This window comes from Parasteatoda tepidariorum, chromosome 3 (assembly GCF_982258835.1).
Source record: "Parasteatoda tepidariorum strain Cologne lab strain chromosome 3, Ptep-v5.0, whole genome shotgun sequence".
NCBI classification, from domain to species: Eukaryota; Metazoa; Arthropoda; class Arachnida; order Araneae; family Theridiidae; genus Parasteatoda; species Parasteatoda tepidariorum.
Window position 1 is genome coordinate 113,552,136 of NC_141757.1, and position 17,837 is coordinate 113,569,972.

The 17,837-nt window shown below is 27.3% G+C and overlaps 1 protein-coding gene across 1 annotated transcript; it reads left to right on the forward strand.

Moving 5' to 3' along the window:
* The first annotated feature begins 1,307 nt into the window (after window positions 1-1,307).
* Window positions 1,308-15,562, forward strand: LOC139426674 (zinc finger MYM-type protein 1-like). The gene is made up of 3 exons (XM_087160259.1): window positions 1,308-1,330; window positions 2,299-2,357; window positions 14,931-15,562. The coding sequence occupies exons 1-3, from the start codon at window positions 1,308-1,310 to the stop codon at window positions 15,560-15,562; spliced, it is 714 nt and encodes a 237-aa protein (XP_087016385.1).
* The last annotated feature ends 2,275 nt before the right edge of the window (window positions 15,563-17,837 follow it).

Here is a 17,837-nt window from a genome sequence, read left to right on the forward strand (position 1 = left end):
TTATCGTATTGGCTGCACTTCCGAAGCTCTAAACTAAAGGATTAGGTTACATAGATCTTAAAAAATAAATATAACTCTGCAGACTACTTATATATATATAGCCTTAGAATTAAACAATTTTTCAAAACACCGGTTTAAAAAATTTGAAAAAGAAAAACCTGAAAAAAGTTTCGAAGAAGAAAATAAATATCTGATTATTAATTAACCTATTTTTTTTGTAAGGTTTAGACAGCAATTTCAATTTTAAATCTTTTAATAAAAACGAATGTATCTATATTACTTTCAAACTTTTTAAAAACAATTATTAGGTATTAATTTTAATTTCCATAACAAAATTTTACATTGTTAGAAATTAGATAAAATGAAACTTAATTTAAAACAAGATATCTCAAACTTTTTAAATCAAGTTAAAGATCTAGCTATTTGTATAAAAATAATTGTAAACGCCAGGATTTACCTAAACCAGACTATTTAATTTTAGATTTTGCAAATAAGATTTTTAATAAACTTTGTTTGCACACAATTTTCAATAAAAATAAAAATCTTCTCCCTATTTAACTAAACTACAAACCCATTTTTAGATTTAAAAAAAAAATTATTTGAAATTATTGGGATTTAGCTATAAATAATTTGAATAATCTTTGTAAATGTGACGAATCAAAAAACGCTAGAAATAATTTTAGTACTAATGTTTGCAATATTTTTTCTTTTTGTTCAAGAGTAATTCTTCGTGAAATGATATGCTAATCTTCCTATAAATTCCTTCTTTCTCAGATTTATTAAAGATCTTTTAAAAATTAATTTTGATGATTTTTAAATTTTAGCTAAGCAAATTTATTAAAGTGAATCAATTTTTAACAAAATTTATATTTCAAATATCTTTTCCCAATACTATTACAAATCAATATTCTTAGTTCTTAAGGGAATAATTTCTATTATAAAGAGTTTTTAAAAGACATTGATAAATTTAAATAATAACCATTTTCCTTATTCATTCCTTCAATTTTATTTCAATAAAATTCTAAACCACTTAGCAGACTAATTTATTTTTTCCGTTTATATTATTTACCTGATTCTATTTTAAGGGAGAAACTAATTATGATAAGCTATTTCTAAAGTCACTGGGAGGAATAGTTTTGATGTATGATATTTTATACTGGATCAATTAATTCATTAAGTAAATTATTAAAATTATTTTATGAAAGGAGGATATTTCCTTTCATAAAATAATTTTAAATTTTAATTGCAATCATCCAGTGTAATTAATAGTTTTATTATTAAGTATGAATGGACCTGTGACCCTATAAATGAACATTCCTGATGAATACTGGTAATACGTTTAGACTTTACTTTCTTGAAAGAATGTATGAATGAAAGATAGTGTATAAATAGCTTTTTATCCTCTGGGCTCTGACTTATAAACAGCCACCCTTTGAAAGAAGAAAAAACCAATTAAAAGGTTTGTTCCTAGTTTACGTTTGTATGTAAAGTTTTGCAAATATTACTTATTTGAATGGGTTTTTTTCATAATTTTTATAATTTAAATATTATTTATTGTTCTTATCGAATTCCTTTTCTATATCCCTTAAATTTTTAAATTATTATTACTAAAGTGTTCTTTTTCATAGATGGCAGTACTGAAATGTAATTAACTTTATATATTTTTTACAAATTATTTAATACGACAAAGCTAAAAGCACATTAATTATATTTTTTATTCGTAGCAATTTTTGTTCATTTTAATTAATTAAGTATATCTGAATATAACGCATTTTTATTTTACTTTCATTCTTATCAGTAAGTTTGTCTTTTGCTTTTCTTCTTTAATCTTAAACTCGTTTACAATTACTTTATCCCTTTAATTTTTAGAGGCATAGAAGCATTGTAAAGATTGATTATATTTACTCTTTATTTTGAAATGCCTCTATGGCTGTCGTAAAGAAATGCGCCCTGAGGAGAACTTCTACGTGTTCCCATCAATTGCTTGCATGTATTTGTCGTCATAATATAAGTTCATACAACTTAATGAGAAAATAAAGAAACATATGCGTGTTATAAGGTTAAAAAAATATTATTTATTTAAATTTCAAATAATAATCTTTTAATCAAATAATCTGTTCAGGATTAATTTCAAATTGTTTAATGCGTTTTTCATTTTGAGTTTGAATCATATTAATTTTCAGTAGAAGAACAAAAAGGTAAAAACTAACTAATGTAAAAAAAAAATTTTTTAATTTCCCTAAGTTATTAAGAAAAATGTATTTACTCATTCAAAAAAGTACTGTATCTTTTTTTCAGGTTTTCGGACGAACTGCCTAATGAAGAGTCAGCAGATTCTCAACCATCATCTTCTAATGGTATTATATATACCTATCTGTTTAATTTTCTGCATAGCTCACTCCGAATACAATTTAATTGAATTATCAGCTTTTCTTTTCAGAATTTACCACACTTATTGTCTTATTCGAAGGCTATATCATATATATCTTATTAGAAGGCCACGTAAGCTGCCTTCATCAACCCCGATGATTGCTTCTCAATGATTGTTGCGTCTTAGCATGAAACAGTTTTTTCTACGAAACTTGAAATTATTTCCTAAAAATATATGTACCATAAGGAATTCTGTTTCTTGCACCTCCACGTCCAGCATTCATTTCTTTAAAATTTTAGAGTTGATTTTGAATCGTATTTGATCCGTAAAAGATTTCTTCAATGCGGATTTTTTTATTTAACAGATATGTGAAACTCGTTTATTTTCCGTTAATTGGAGTTTTTAGTTAAATTTTACGCAATTCCAAAGTTAGTCAAATTAAATATTGTGGACGGTGTGGCAATTATTATATGCTCATGCTTCCCCAGCTCTGTGCCTCATCTTTCACATTATTAAAAGACTGAATCCATACAACCATTTTTTCGATTAAATGTTCATTCTTATAAAAAAAATTTAGTCACTGGTCCTAATATAGTATATAGACATTGTGAAGAGTGAGCGTAGAGATAAACCATTAATTTTTTGAATGAGAGAGGTGATTATTAGAGCGTTATCATCATTGTTGATGAGTGTTACCATCTCAAAAATGCTTGCATGTCTGTTAAACATTCTTCTTTTCTGAATCTGAAAACCCCGTCTGCGTTTTAGCAATGCTTCATAGTATTTTTATACAATTTTAAATCAGATTTGCAGGCGTAGCGTTGATTTGCTTCAAATTTAAACGTTTATGCTTCGTGGAAATTTGAGGTTCAATGCTTTTTTATTTTTTGGTGGGAACTTTGTACTCGAATGGGCGAAAATATTCCGTGTCTGCATTGATGGCATGTTTAAATTATTTGTCAACACAAATGGTGGGGCTAAAGGGAGTCATAACCACTATTCTTTCTTCAGAAAAAAAAATTATTTTCGAAATAATAATCAGTTTCCTTTTTGGCAAGTTCAAATAAAAAGTAAAAAATCAAATTTGACCCCAGTACAATACTTTTTAAGTTTGATCTCTTTTCTATTAATTTGTTTTTCTGAAATAGAAATAAATACTGTAAGGCACTGAATATTCGTTTCTCATTAATGCGTTTTTTTTTTTTTGCCTACGTTGCACTCTCTGCTCAGATATTTGGATCAGCTAAGAGTTTAAGACAAAGAATTTAGCAGTGATTTTCTTATTTCATAATAAATTAATCCTAAGCGAAATAAATAATCCTGAACAAAAATTTTCTTTCAATCCTGTGTAATTTTACCAAACTTTTATATGAACTATCAGAAGTTTAATAGACAAACAAAGAAAAAATGTTTCTTTTCAAAAGGTGAATATTTATATTGTTCTTTGACTAATGTGAAAGAAACAAATACGAAAAATCTGTTATAGGTAGACTTGTTTGTATTATAAACCACCTATTAAGAAATTAGGTATAGATATGGATATTATAAAAAAATTAAGTTTTTCCAGTTTCAATAGATGCAAATACAAAACTTGTTCTTAAATACCAGCCTGTAATGTTCTTATATATTTCTAGGCAATGGTCTTAGAATGACTTTCCATATCGAACATAGATTGTGATGTATAAGTTTTGTAACAATATGTCCTAGAATGGCTTTATATTCTGACCAAATATTTATTTTTGTGTGGGACCTTATAGGTTTACAATGAAGGGCTTTTATAGGGGTATCAAAATTTTTTAATATTTGTCCTCGAATGGTTTTGAACGTAGGACCAATATTAAATTCTATATATGATCCTTGCAGGCTTACGATATAGAGCCTGTAGCGTAGCTACCACTACAACGTTTAAATTCCAGTTCCCTAGTACATAAGATATGTTAACCTGATTCTATTTTGGGATACCTAGTAATAGATGAATATTAACATTATCAGTAACTTTGTCCCACAAAGTCTGCTTGCAGGCATGCTTGTTTTAACGAGCACTCCACATAGGTGACTTTCATACGTGATCAGAACACGTGTATCTCGACGGAAACTGCCATCTTGATACGAACACACGTACTTTGATGGATGGAACACAGTGAACAATTGACTTGCAATTGGTGACTGCGACAATGACTTCCTCTTGCTGTAGCTACTCAGTCTGGATCAGACACAGCTGGATTCTTCAACTTAGCCCTATATGGGCGACTCGTAGGCGAGATCTGAACATGCTTGATTCTACCAAAACTCTATAAGCCAATATTAGGCAATCTATATTTTGTAATATTGGTCCTAGAATAGCTTTCAATGATGGACCAATATTATTTTCTACATAGGAGCTCTATATACACTTTTAATGTTGGGTAGACATTGGGATGTTCAGATTTTTCAATATTGGTCCCAGAATGGCTTTCAATAATGGACCTAGATTCATTTCTTTCTAGATCCTTTACAGACTCATTATGCTGGATAAATATTTGGCTGTCTATATTTTGAAATAATGGTCCTAGATAGAAATGAATCATGCTCCAATATTGAAAGCCAATCTAGGATCAATATTAAAAATCTAGACATCCCGATATAGGTCCCTAGGAGCATGTTCTTACAGGACCCATATTAGCTAATTTTGAGACTGGCCAATGTAAAATTGTTGCTAGGGAATATATATATATATATATATATATATATATATATATATATATATATATATATATATATATATATATATATATATACTTTCTACAAAAGAACTAATTTTGGTTATAAGGGAAACATAACCATAGTTTTCTCTAACATTTAATGCTCCTAACACTGAATTTAAATATTTAAGTTCTTTAGCATAGAAACATATTGCGGATTTAAGTTAGGTCATTATCATGTAACTATTATTTAAATATATGCATCCTTTTTATGAAATTTACATTGTTAAAAAAATATTTCATATTTAGAAAAGAATTTGATAACAATTTTGAATGATGTTGAAATAAAATAAAAACTCAGCCTCAAGTCGAACCTATCTTTACAAAATTAAAGTTATTAGTAAATGGAGTGGCGCTGCGAATAATTTAAGTTTCCACTTGTATTTTTAGTATTGGTTTAAATTTCTATAGTCAAGAAATAATTTTCCTAAATCAGAAAAAATCATGTATATCAACCAGTGTGAATATTAAAATTATTTAACCATTGCTAATGAAAAAATTAAAATTTCAGAAAGTAATTCTACAAATGAAGTTAGAAGATCAAGAGCTACAGCTATCAAAATGATGATATGTCTTAAGCTCGTTAAAAATGTTATAATATTATTAGTAGTTTTTTTCTTGATGATCCTGTTTATAATTAAGTATTTATATTTGACTTTTACCCTTTGGAACTGGATTAACTCATAAGATACCATTGGAGGTAGCATGGCTTCTTAGTAATAAAAATTATCATCAAATCCGTTATTTTCAACTATTATCATATCGATGATTTGTCTAAAGTGCGTTGAAAATGTATCAATATTATTTGAGGCTATTAACTTAATGATTCTGTCTTTGAATAGGTATTTCTATATGACTTAAAATTTGGATTGAATCAGAATGTACTAGTTGTGCTCACATTTTTTTAAATAAAAATTCTCGTCACTTAATTACCTTCACTGACATTGATTCATGAAAATGAAAGTACTTTGAATTAAATCTTGTCCATTTCTGAGAATCTAATTGAATAATTTATTTTTTAAATCATAATTCATCAATCGATGAGATATGAACAAAACTAGAATTCGAAGCATCGAATAACAATTTCACATCTTGATGCAAGAAAAGGTGTCAATTCTATTTTATTCACTCTATTTTTTTCATTTTATCTAAATTTTCTAAATGTAAATTCAAGAATGAGGAATAAAATAATATTAAATTGAGTCGGATTTACTTAGGTAAGAAAATATCTTTAAATGCTTTTCTTGGGAAAAAGTGCTGTTTATTCATTTATATTAACCACAATTTTGATTATGTGTACATTTGGAATTAAAAGCATGTTGTACCTTAGAACACGTTGAAAGAATAATTTTGTTTTTTTTTTTAAATTTTGATTTCTTATGTTGCAAGAAAATTTATTAATTTTGTTGTACTGTTTTAAAAAAATTGCTATGTTCAATGAGCATACAGTAGCTTTATGTAAAATTGTAACGTTTTAATTATTTATTTTAATTTAGATGTATTAAAGGGAAGTGAGAATGTTCCATGACACGAAATTTTGATGCGTAAGTTTAGGACAACATGTATTTTTCATTATTTTTTTTCTTCTAAAAATTGTTAGTTTCTGTGTCAAAAAACCAATTATAATTCCTTAATTTAAATAATTTTAAATAAAGATTTCAATAAGTGCCAAGCTTTTAATTTTTCTTCATAAGATATATTTCATATAAGTGCTCATTTTTCAACTTTAATTCTCCTCTCGTTCACCTGAAACTAATAATATCTGAAACTTTCAAATTGGTAAACTTGTTTCTAAAGAGCGTGATTTTAATAACTAGAATAGATGTTACAATTCGCGATCGCATCAAACTAAAGGGGGCGTTGTTGTATGAGACTAATACCTGCGATTTCGATATGAACAGTCATTCAGTTACTCTGGAGACGTCTTTAATGTAGCGTGTAGCATTGCAACGCTCCTTTTTTACTGTGGCTAATTAAATTTAAAAAAAGAAAAATGTTTGATATTCTACCTCATACAAACGAAAACAAAATGCTATCTCTTTTTTTAAAGAGAAGGAACATCTCAAACACATCGGAAAAATATTTGTACTTAAACAGAAAAAAACATGTATATTCTGATAAGAGTTAAAACCTAATGCCCGAGAAATAGTTTTACTAAATTTAATAATATAACATGAAAGGCCTATTTAAACTTTACATTCCATAGTTTTAACAATCACATTACTTCAAAAATTAAAATGAACAAAAAGTATACATAAGCTTCACAATTTTGTATAATTTAATTTTGTAAGAAAAGTTCTTTGACAACAATTTTTATCAAAAAATTGTAAGTTTTAATAAAAATCATTATTTAGAAACTAAAAAACGTAAAATAAAGAATGCTTACGATACAAAGCAAAAAAGAAAAAACCAATTCTAAAAATTCCTTACATTAAAATAGACAATTTTCATGTTTTTTCTTTTTTGATTCATAATCGGACGCAGAAAACCATTCTATAGAAAACTATCATCAAATAAGAAAAAAAATGCTTAAAAGTAAAATTTCTTATTTTATAAAAATTGACACTTACCTGCTTTATAAATCAGAAGAATTCCAAAATGATTTGTCCTTCGATTTTTGTTACCATTTTTTAGTGCTACGAAAATACGTCTTTGGGATTTGCCAAAAATAGAACAAGATGCAATTTTATTTTTTCAGGAGTGAAATATTTTGCCCATTGTCCACCGAGATCCTATAAACTACTTTGATTTTAAATAAAGTGTTTTATTTTATGATTTGTCGCAAAAATTTTGGTGTTGATTGGTGGCACTTAAAAACCGCCAAATCTGTAGTTACGGGGGCGTTATTACCTAAGTACCGTATTTTTATTCCATTCTTTTTTGAATTATATTACTCCAAACATTAGAATATGCAAGAAGTATACATTAACACATAATGTTATACCATTTAATTTTTCAAAACAATAATTTTAACAACAATTTTTATCAAAAAATTATAAACTAAAAAACGTAAGATAAAGAATTCTTAGGATAAAAAAACGATATTAAAACTTCCTCATATTGAAATAAAAAACTTCCAAATTGTTTCTCTTTTTATTCTTATAGTTCTTAATCAGACGTAAAAAAGCATTCTGTAGAGAACTATCCTCAAATGTGAAAAAAAAAAGATTTACAAGCAAATTTTTTATTGTAAAAATCATTACACTTACCAGATTTATAATTCCGGAGAATTCCAAAATGATATGTTCTTTGTTTGAAAACTTTATTTTCAAATAATAGATACATAGTTTATCCCTTCATTACTTTTAGATAACCAACTACACAGCAAAATTTTATAATTGTAAGATCTTGATATGAATTTGAATATGTGGCTTAAAACAGAATAGCTGAATTTTAGTTGAAATTATTCTTTCAATACTAAAAAAAACTTACCAAAAAAACGATACAAATTTATTAAGAATCAACACAAATGGCAATATTTCAAGTAATTTGGATAATTTTTTATTGTTGTTTTCCGAATTATATGGATATAGAAATACATACTATTCTATAACGAAGAAGAATATTCTATAACTATTACAGTTCTGTACGCTCTGAATTCGCATTTATTTATTGAAATGACGAAAGCAATGTTGACTTCACTTTAATTTAAAATGAATTGAAGACAGAAGAATTACATTTTACCTTAATACACACATCTGTAAAAATATGAAAGTTATCAGTTGCAAGTTTGTTGATAATAGAAATTAAAAATTATTCAGACATTTTTCTTCAAATGTTCGGTGTGTTCCGGTTCTGAAAGATATCCCCATATTCTGGAGAGTTTATTCAAGTTCTTCGGCTTTTCCTTAGGGAAATTATTTTTATTTGCTGCTAAAAAAATGGCGTCTGATTCTGCCAATGATTTTGATGGAACTAAATGAAAACGTGATAAATTAATGTCTGATATTTACAGGCTCCCGCTAGAGCGATCACGTACAGAATAGAATAAATGTTGCTAAAGGAAACTATTTATCTGTCATTCTTATGTCAGCGCACTGGCAGAAAAAAAATTATTTTAAAATTACTGTACTTTATGGTAATGACTTTTCGAATAAAATAATTATAATAATGGTTAATATTACCGATGGTAACGATTTTTCAGAAATTCTAATTTCCAAAATTATGGTCCTTATTACCACACATTTAGTGAAAATACAAAACTAAAAAGTAAGTTTAACCTAATAAATGGCTTTTACGTTACGTCTAACGCATCATGATAAAATTATTGAATTTTACTTCACCAAATTAAAATTTATTTTATCGTATTTTATAAAATCATCTTTTAGTGTTAGTTTTACTAAAATTTTTATCCAGGCATTTTTGTAAGAAGTGCCGAGTTTTTTGGTTTTCCCATGGAGCACGGAACACGGTAATTTTAATATTTTTTATTCCATAATCCGGTAGTTTTGACCATACTTTTTCCTCAGTGCAAGAAATGATTGTTTTTTTAAATTGGGCTTAAACCAACCTTTATTCTATGTGTATTCTTTTTAATTTTTTCTTAATTGAAGGCCGTAAACGACATTTGTTGTTTGCTTGTTCAAGTAAAATTGTCACAATACGATCCCATATTAAATTTTTCTTCAAGTTTACTAAATTTCTTTCTGTTGAAAAAATATATCACAGAAAAAAATTATGGTGTATTCAGATATTTTTATTCAATTCTAAAATTAATTATGGTTGTGTAAGCTTAAAATAAAAGTGTGAAAAGCGTTTCAAAATAAAAACTCTTCTGGGGAGAGTATTCCATAACAGGTGGGTATATATGGGATGTTTCTTAGCCACCTGCTTTTGTATATAACTTTGGAATAGTTGATATTAATGAATATATAAATGTATACAATTTATAACTCAGAAAAAATTAGGTGTGGAGATATGAAAATGCTGTCGAAATCTAACAACTGGGAAAAAGAAGATTTAAAATATAAAAACATGATTAACTGTTAATGAACGCAATGAGAAGTGAAAGACAATTACTCAAAACACCTCTAAGCCTCAACTGGCCTTTTAACTTGATTCGTTATTTTGATTTTTAATGCTCTTACTCATATTTTTCTTTCTGATGCAAAAAGTATAATTTGAAAAATTAAAATCAGAAGCTTTATAATTTATCTATGACGATGTAAACTGGACATTTAAAAAAAGTTTTAAAAGTAATATTTCGATGTTTTTATTGATGTGAATTCTTAATAATTGTTGTTATAATTAGGTGTTATTGAACGTAATTAATTGATGTTTAATGTTTTCGAATTAATGTTTAATATTGTATAATTTATGTGTGATGATATCGTATATTATTTAACTTGATATCCTTTTTAAATCGATGAAATAATTTACGAACTAAATAATACCAAAGTATATTTTCCTCATTAAAAATAGGTAAAGTATAAGTTAGGAAGCTAAGAAAAAAAGTTAATTTTGTATGTAGGGTGTTTCATAATTGCAACTCATACTTTGTACTTTAAAAGTCGTAAGAAAAATATATTTATGTAGGAACACATTTGGGCTCACTAATTGATATTTGAACAAGGAAAAAAAAAACAATAAAACGCTATCGAAGTTTCCTAAAAGTTATTGAGGAAGGCGGAAGTAAAAACATTCTATCTGATTGCCCGCTGACACTTGTTGGATTTTCTAATGATCAGTTTTAAGTTCATATCAGTTTACTCAGGTTTTCTGGTTTTAATGCATTTAAACCGACCTTTCTAAGTGGAGCTTCTCAGATTCAGATAACAATTTGTTTTGATTCCAGATTAAAACAATTTTGTTAGTTTTGAGCTTAAATATTAATGCTTGAGATGTTCCCTAATGTGTTTACTTTATTACTTTCTTTTTAAAGATGGTTCTAAAAATATATGTCTGATATATATTTTTAATTCAAACTTAAGTGATAATTTTCTTAAAGATATTTATTGAACTAAAATTTATAATTTGATAACTAAATTCTGTGTAAATTTTACTTTTTTCACTCAAATTGATATTTAAAACTGTATTACTGACGGTTGTAAACTTTGTTCCTTGATGTTTATCAACTTTGCCGATTGTAAATAATGTCAGTTTTTGTCGCTTTGTAATATCACTCAATTGTTAGTGTGATAATATACTTATTGAATAATGGTATGTTACAATGTAAAATTTAACTTCCGAGCACTTAAAGCAAAACTGAGATTGTTTTGAAAATGAAAAATCATTCTGGTTCTAGAAATATAATATTTTAACTTTAACTAAACTGAGGTGTTCAATGTGATGAAATAATTTTTGAATGTTCCATACTCAACCGGAGGGCACTTGTAAATAAAAAAATGCGTTTGTGCACTTTCACATAAGACTGCGAGAGTTAAGTGTGACTCGAATGAAAATACTAACGAGTTTTTCTAAAGTTTATAAATTAAATTCGTTAATCACCTTAACTAAAACAAAGTAATACATAAATAAAAAAGAAAACAGTGAACAATGAAAAAAAGACAACATGCAAATCGAATAACGTATAGCGCTTATATTTAATAATCTATTTTCTTATTAAAATTACTATAGAGTTATTGTTAGTTTTATACTATTTTTTCATTTGTTTTAAATTTTTAAAAAAAAATTCAATTGTACAGTATCAGTTGTACTTAAATATAGAGATGATCTGTGTTAAAGCTTTAATCGATATAATTGATATACCGTTATCGCTGCTCTTCCTATTTTCAGATTCCTATGTCTAAAAATATAAACACTTAAGTCAAATCTATTCGAAATTAAAAATAAAAAATATTTATCGAAATCTGTTGAATCTTCAGAATTTATATTTAAAATTATGTATGAAGCATGCTTTGAGAAAAAAACATGGTCGAAACTACCAGAGTATGGTAAAATTTTCCGCGTTTCTGGTTTCATGAGAACACTAAAATTCTCGATAAAGTTTACCGAATCATTTTGGTATTTATTTTGATAAAACTAACAATAAAATATGATTTTATAATGAGTGATGAAATTTGGTAAAAAGTTAAAAATTTGGCAATTGTATATGGTGCCTTAGAGCATGGCATAAAAATCATTTTTTTGTTAAGTTATTTTTCAGTTTTGTATTTTTGCTAAATACGTAGCAACTAGTTACCGGTAAATCGTACCGCATGAACGGAAAATATGCAGAGTAATTAGTTAAAATACTGTTTCTTTTGGTTTTTATTACCATAATTATGGCTCTTTTTTTTTATCAGAAATGTTATTAGCGGTAATTTTACCAGAATTTTTCTCTCTCTGTATTAATTATTATTTATAAAAAAATAGTAAAATTGTTACTTAAGAATAACTTTCCAATTCTTTTTCTTTCCTTCTGCAATCATTTTATTTTTCCTTTAAAACCCCGACTAGCTCAACAGTAATTCATCAGATTATGATGAAACTTATTTGTTGTTAAATATGTGATTCGTGTTTAAATAGCTTTGAAAGGACCTGAGTGTACATTTTTCATCTGACATTATGACAAATCTTTATTTGTCAGAATTCCTTTTGATATCTTAAATAATATCTTCCTTAATTATCACAAAAGATTTCGAGGGTAAAATGTGATTTTGCTTATTGTTCTGATAAACAGAATATTTTTGTATATAAGTATAGTTACACTGACACTATATGTTACTTATATACACATCACTATCCTTCAACTTATATTTTGTTATTTACTTGTATATATTTTTTTAATATATTACTTATCTTTTACTTTACTTACAGATACTATAGTTAGCTATATTTTACTTATATAGTTTTACAGAATAACGAACACTACAACCATATTTTTTCAACTTATTTGAAATGATGTGTATTAAACATGGAAAATAAGAATATGGTTATTACCTAATTTACAAAATAGTTAAAATGATTGTAATTTTTTTCGACATTATTGTCAATGTTTCAAATATTTTACTGTAATATAAATTGGAAATATTGTACACAAGTTTTAACTGTTTTATTGATGTCTCATGTAAAGCTGTTTGTGTACGTTAAAATGCCGTTTACAAAATAAACTGTATATTAAATTGTAAAAATGTGCGTAGTTTTTTTATTCCATTTTTGTTTGAATTTTTCACAAAACGCATAAAATCAATAGGTTGCAAAAATATTATTAAAACATTACTATGAATACTGTTTTAATTTTAAATATGAATTGATGTACTTTTTTTTTAAAAAAAAAACCTTTAACTAATTATAAACAAAATACAAAATTAACTATGTTGTGTAAGATTACATTTTATTTATTTTTATTTATTTTTTACGCCAATAAATAAATACTTTTGAATAGAGATTCACATGCATTTATTTTCATTTACCATTTTAAGTTTATGCTACGAAACAAAGATACAAAATAAAATTTTTAAAAAAATCTATTCATTTTGTTTTTTATTAAGTAGAGTGTCTGAAATTAATAAATAATAATTTTCAAGAGAATAAACAAAACTTACTTTTTCTTTTAAATATTTGTACTTATTTTTTTGATTTTAAACATTTCCTTATTGGTATCAAAATAAGATTGAGAGATGCTGTTTGAAAAAAATGCCTTCAGCTCAAATTATTATCATGTTTCTTAACAATCAATAAATAAATGAGTTATTTTTATAAAAATTGTTACAAAATATTACATATCACAATTAGCTTAAAGGAATTTGAAACTAACAAATCATACTGAGCTTAAAATCTGCAATTATATTTCATGTGAAATTATATTTTGTGAGTTTACATCCATATCATATCACATGAAAAATATAAATTTACCTTTCTTGGTATTGAAGGAGGCTTTCCTTGTTCACCCCGAGGGTAGCTTTACATTTATCAATGTTTTTTCATTTTTTTTTTCATTTTGAAGTATGTATATATATTTTTTTTTAACAAAAGTAACAAAGCTTTCTTTGTTAATAAAATCTAATATTATTATAATTTTATGAAAGAATTTATTTTTAATATATGCACTAATTGTAGTGAAATGTATGATTACTAGATGAAAAAGAAAATCCTCGTTCTTTGTTCGTAAAAAGTCATCATTTTGGTACTTCAAATTTCTAGTCTTTTGTCTTTCCTACGGAATGCTAAGCTGCAATTAGCGTAATTTTTAATAGAAATTGCTAATAGTTCTTAAAAAAATTAAATGTTAATTATATCGTTGCATTATACTCAATGTGCATTTTTTCTACTTACCTTCATTATTTAATGTTTCAAAGTCTTATAGGTTTTGCACCTCAAAAAAAAATGTAACATTGATTTAACATATAAAACAAAGAGGCAGTGCATTTTTTTATTACTGTCGAGCAGGGGCGGATCTACCTAAGGGCTTTTTGGGCTGCAGCCCAGGGCCCCATGGATACAAAGGGCCCCAGTCCCCACTGAAAACAATAGGTGATATTTTGAATTTAAAAAAAATATCTAATATTAAAAAAAACTTATAAGGTTGGCAACCCCGAGATCAATCAACCCATGCATGTGCGCGTCTATCGAACGGAACGGGAAATTCCCCATCACTTGTTTTTGGCCAGTGTATTTTTTCGTGTCTATTACGGGGGACTTTCCGCCGAGCCGCTTAACGCCTACGTAATTTTTTTCCCCGCACTTCTGCTCTCGTCGTCAAAGTGACAAACTTGTTTAGTTTACTAACTTGTTTAAAAAATCATGAAGATTCTAATGAACATAAGAAACCAATGTTAGCGTGGTTGACACGAAAAGAAAATAGACCTGTTTTAGACAAGCAGCTTCAGAAACAATTAAGAAAAGAAACAGAATATTATCACTATGTCCTAAAACAGGTTATTGCAGTGGTCAAATTTTAAGTATAAGGGACTTAGCATTTAGAGGTTCCGAGGAAGTATTTGGCTCTCCACATAATGGTAATTTTATGGGTGCTCTGGAGCTATTGGCAGAGTTCGATCCAATCATTCGTAAACACATTGAACAACGAGAGCTGAGACCAAAATCGATAATATCGTACTTATCAAAAACAGTATATGAGGAAATAATTGAGTTTATGGGCCAACAGATAATTAAACAAATTATAACTCAAATAAATAACGACGACACAAAGTATTATTCAATTGTGGTGGATTCTACTCCAGATCTATCTCACAATGATCAACTTGCTATTGTATTACGATACTATTTTCGGGGAAAAGTGTATGAAAGATGTGTATCCTTCATTAAAATTTGTAGTCATACTGGCTTACATTTATTTAATATTCTACAAGACGTCTTAGAAACAAATGGACTACTACTGGATAATTGTAGGGGACAATCCTATGACAACGCTGCTAATATGGCGGGTAACTACAATGGTGTACAAGCACTACTAAAACAAAGAAATAAATCCGCGGATTGTGTGCCATGCGCTGCTCATTCCCTTAAGTTGGTGAAGAATCTGTTAAGGTTGCAACCAAAATTGTGAACTTTTTTGGAGTAGTGCAAAAAATATACTTTTTCTTTTCTACTTCGACCCATAGGTGGGAACTGTTAAATCGTGAAACAAAACTCAAATTTACGTTAAAAAGTTTAAGACAGACTAGATGGTCTTGTCACTATGATGCTGTCAAAGCTTTGAAAAATAATTATGATGACATTATGAAAATTTTCGAAAGTTTCAGCGAAAATGAGGATGAGAAAGTTGATTTTCGGAAAGAGGCACGAAATTTATTCAATAAAATGGCGAAACTCGATACTGCAATTTTGATTATTTTTTTGGGAAGAAATTTTGGGGAGATTTAATTTAGTTAATAGAAAAATACAGAGCCCTGAATACATATATGTAGATATTTGATATAATTGTGATATTTGTGAAGGCGACAAGTTAATTGTGTCATTAAAAGATTTCGTGAACAACATAAGGCACCAATCAGATCAGAAGCTAAAGGAATACGAAGAGAAAGCTAAAAAATTAAGTACTAGTGTGGGAATTGACAACAATGACATAAACAAGAGACGCATTACTCCAAAATTTTCGGATAAGTCTACATCTAAATTCTCAGTATACGGCGCAGAAAAATTTAAAAGAGACACTCTAAACGTTGTGTTGGATAAGCTGGATTATGGATTCAAATAAAAGGAGCCAAGTCTATGAGATGTATAGCAAGAAATTCAAATTTTTAATGGATTTGCAAGACGAAAGTATGGAAAACATAGATCGTGTACGTAATATTTTTTATTATTATCCAGAACACGTAGACGAGCATTTAATGAATGAGTGCATTCAGTTAAAATCTTATTTACTTCAGCCTAAGCCAGTCTTACACCTCTTGCAGTGAAATTTTTATGCTAATTTAAGAAAAGAAACTTGTTGATGTTTTCCAAATTTCTATACTATCTTAAAGATTTTTTTAACTTTACCAATCACTAGCTGTGAAGCGGAGCGCTCTTTCTCCAGGATGTCATATATAGAAAACAAATATAGGACAACAATGTCTAACCATCGACTAAATCATTTATCAACTCTTTCCATAAATTCTGATTTAACGAAGGACTTACAATGTGATGAGCAAATAAAGGAATTTGCAGCACGAAAATGCAGAAAGGTTGCTTTATAATTTATACAACATAACTACACATAACCTGTCAATTACTTTTGCAATAATGTTGTACAGTTGCTGTTTGTATACACAAACAAAAATAAATAAATAAAATTATTTTATTGTCCTATTTTTTTCTACATGCTTATCTACATCACTACAGAAAACAGTTTTTTTTTGTTGACAAAATGGCTATTAGGGCCCCTAAGTAGTTTCAGCCCAGGGCCCCACAAATTCACGATCCGCCCATGCTGTCGAGACAAATTATGAATAAGAGTTAATTAGAGTCAACAAAAAGTTATTTTCTTAACTGATTTCTGTTCTTATTGTCTGATCATAATGAAATTATATTTTACCCTAAACTGACTTAACTACCGAACTAAAACTAAAAGTTTGAACTGTGTTTTAAAATAAGTGCGTAGTAGCTTTAGTAATAGCTAAAGTGTATTTTAAAACTAGTACGTTCTTTTCTACTAAGTTGTAACATTTATTCTCTAAAGAAACCAATGAATAATGCTTTAAAAATTAAAATAGGTGTTTACTCTGACTGATATTAATAAAACTATAATAGATTTCAGCTTTTTTGTGCTAAATATCACCATTATTTAAAATTTTGATTGTTCATGGAGGATTCCCACCGGTTAAAAATGACATTTATAGATTTTAATAAATAATGATTTGGTTATGTTCACCTACCATAAGCATGCAAGTATATATTTTTATTATTATGTTCAAACTTGGAGATAATTTTATTTTATTTATTAATAAGCAAAGAGATTCAGATATTCTTGTCAGTTACCCGCCTTAAAAAATAATCTACATATTTGAGCTCCGTAAATTAGTCTCCTAATTTACATTTTAAAACATTCTTTTAAACACATTGGTTATTTTAGAGATGAAAAAATTTTTTTAAAAAAAAAAACATTTTATTGCTGCAAATTCTACAAAACAAATGTAGAGCAAATTAAACCACAATAATCACAATAAAGAGTGTTTTTTTTCTTTTTTTTGAATTTTTGTGTGTTGAGAGAACGTATTAAGTAATATTAAAGAAAAAAAGGAATGATAATACACATATCAGAGGAAAAATACATTATCGATTTTTCCAATTTAAAATTTAAAGATGGCAAAAAAAGAAGTGCCCGGTATTGCATAAGTTTA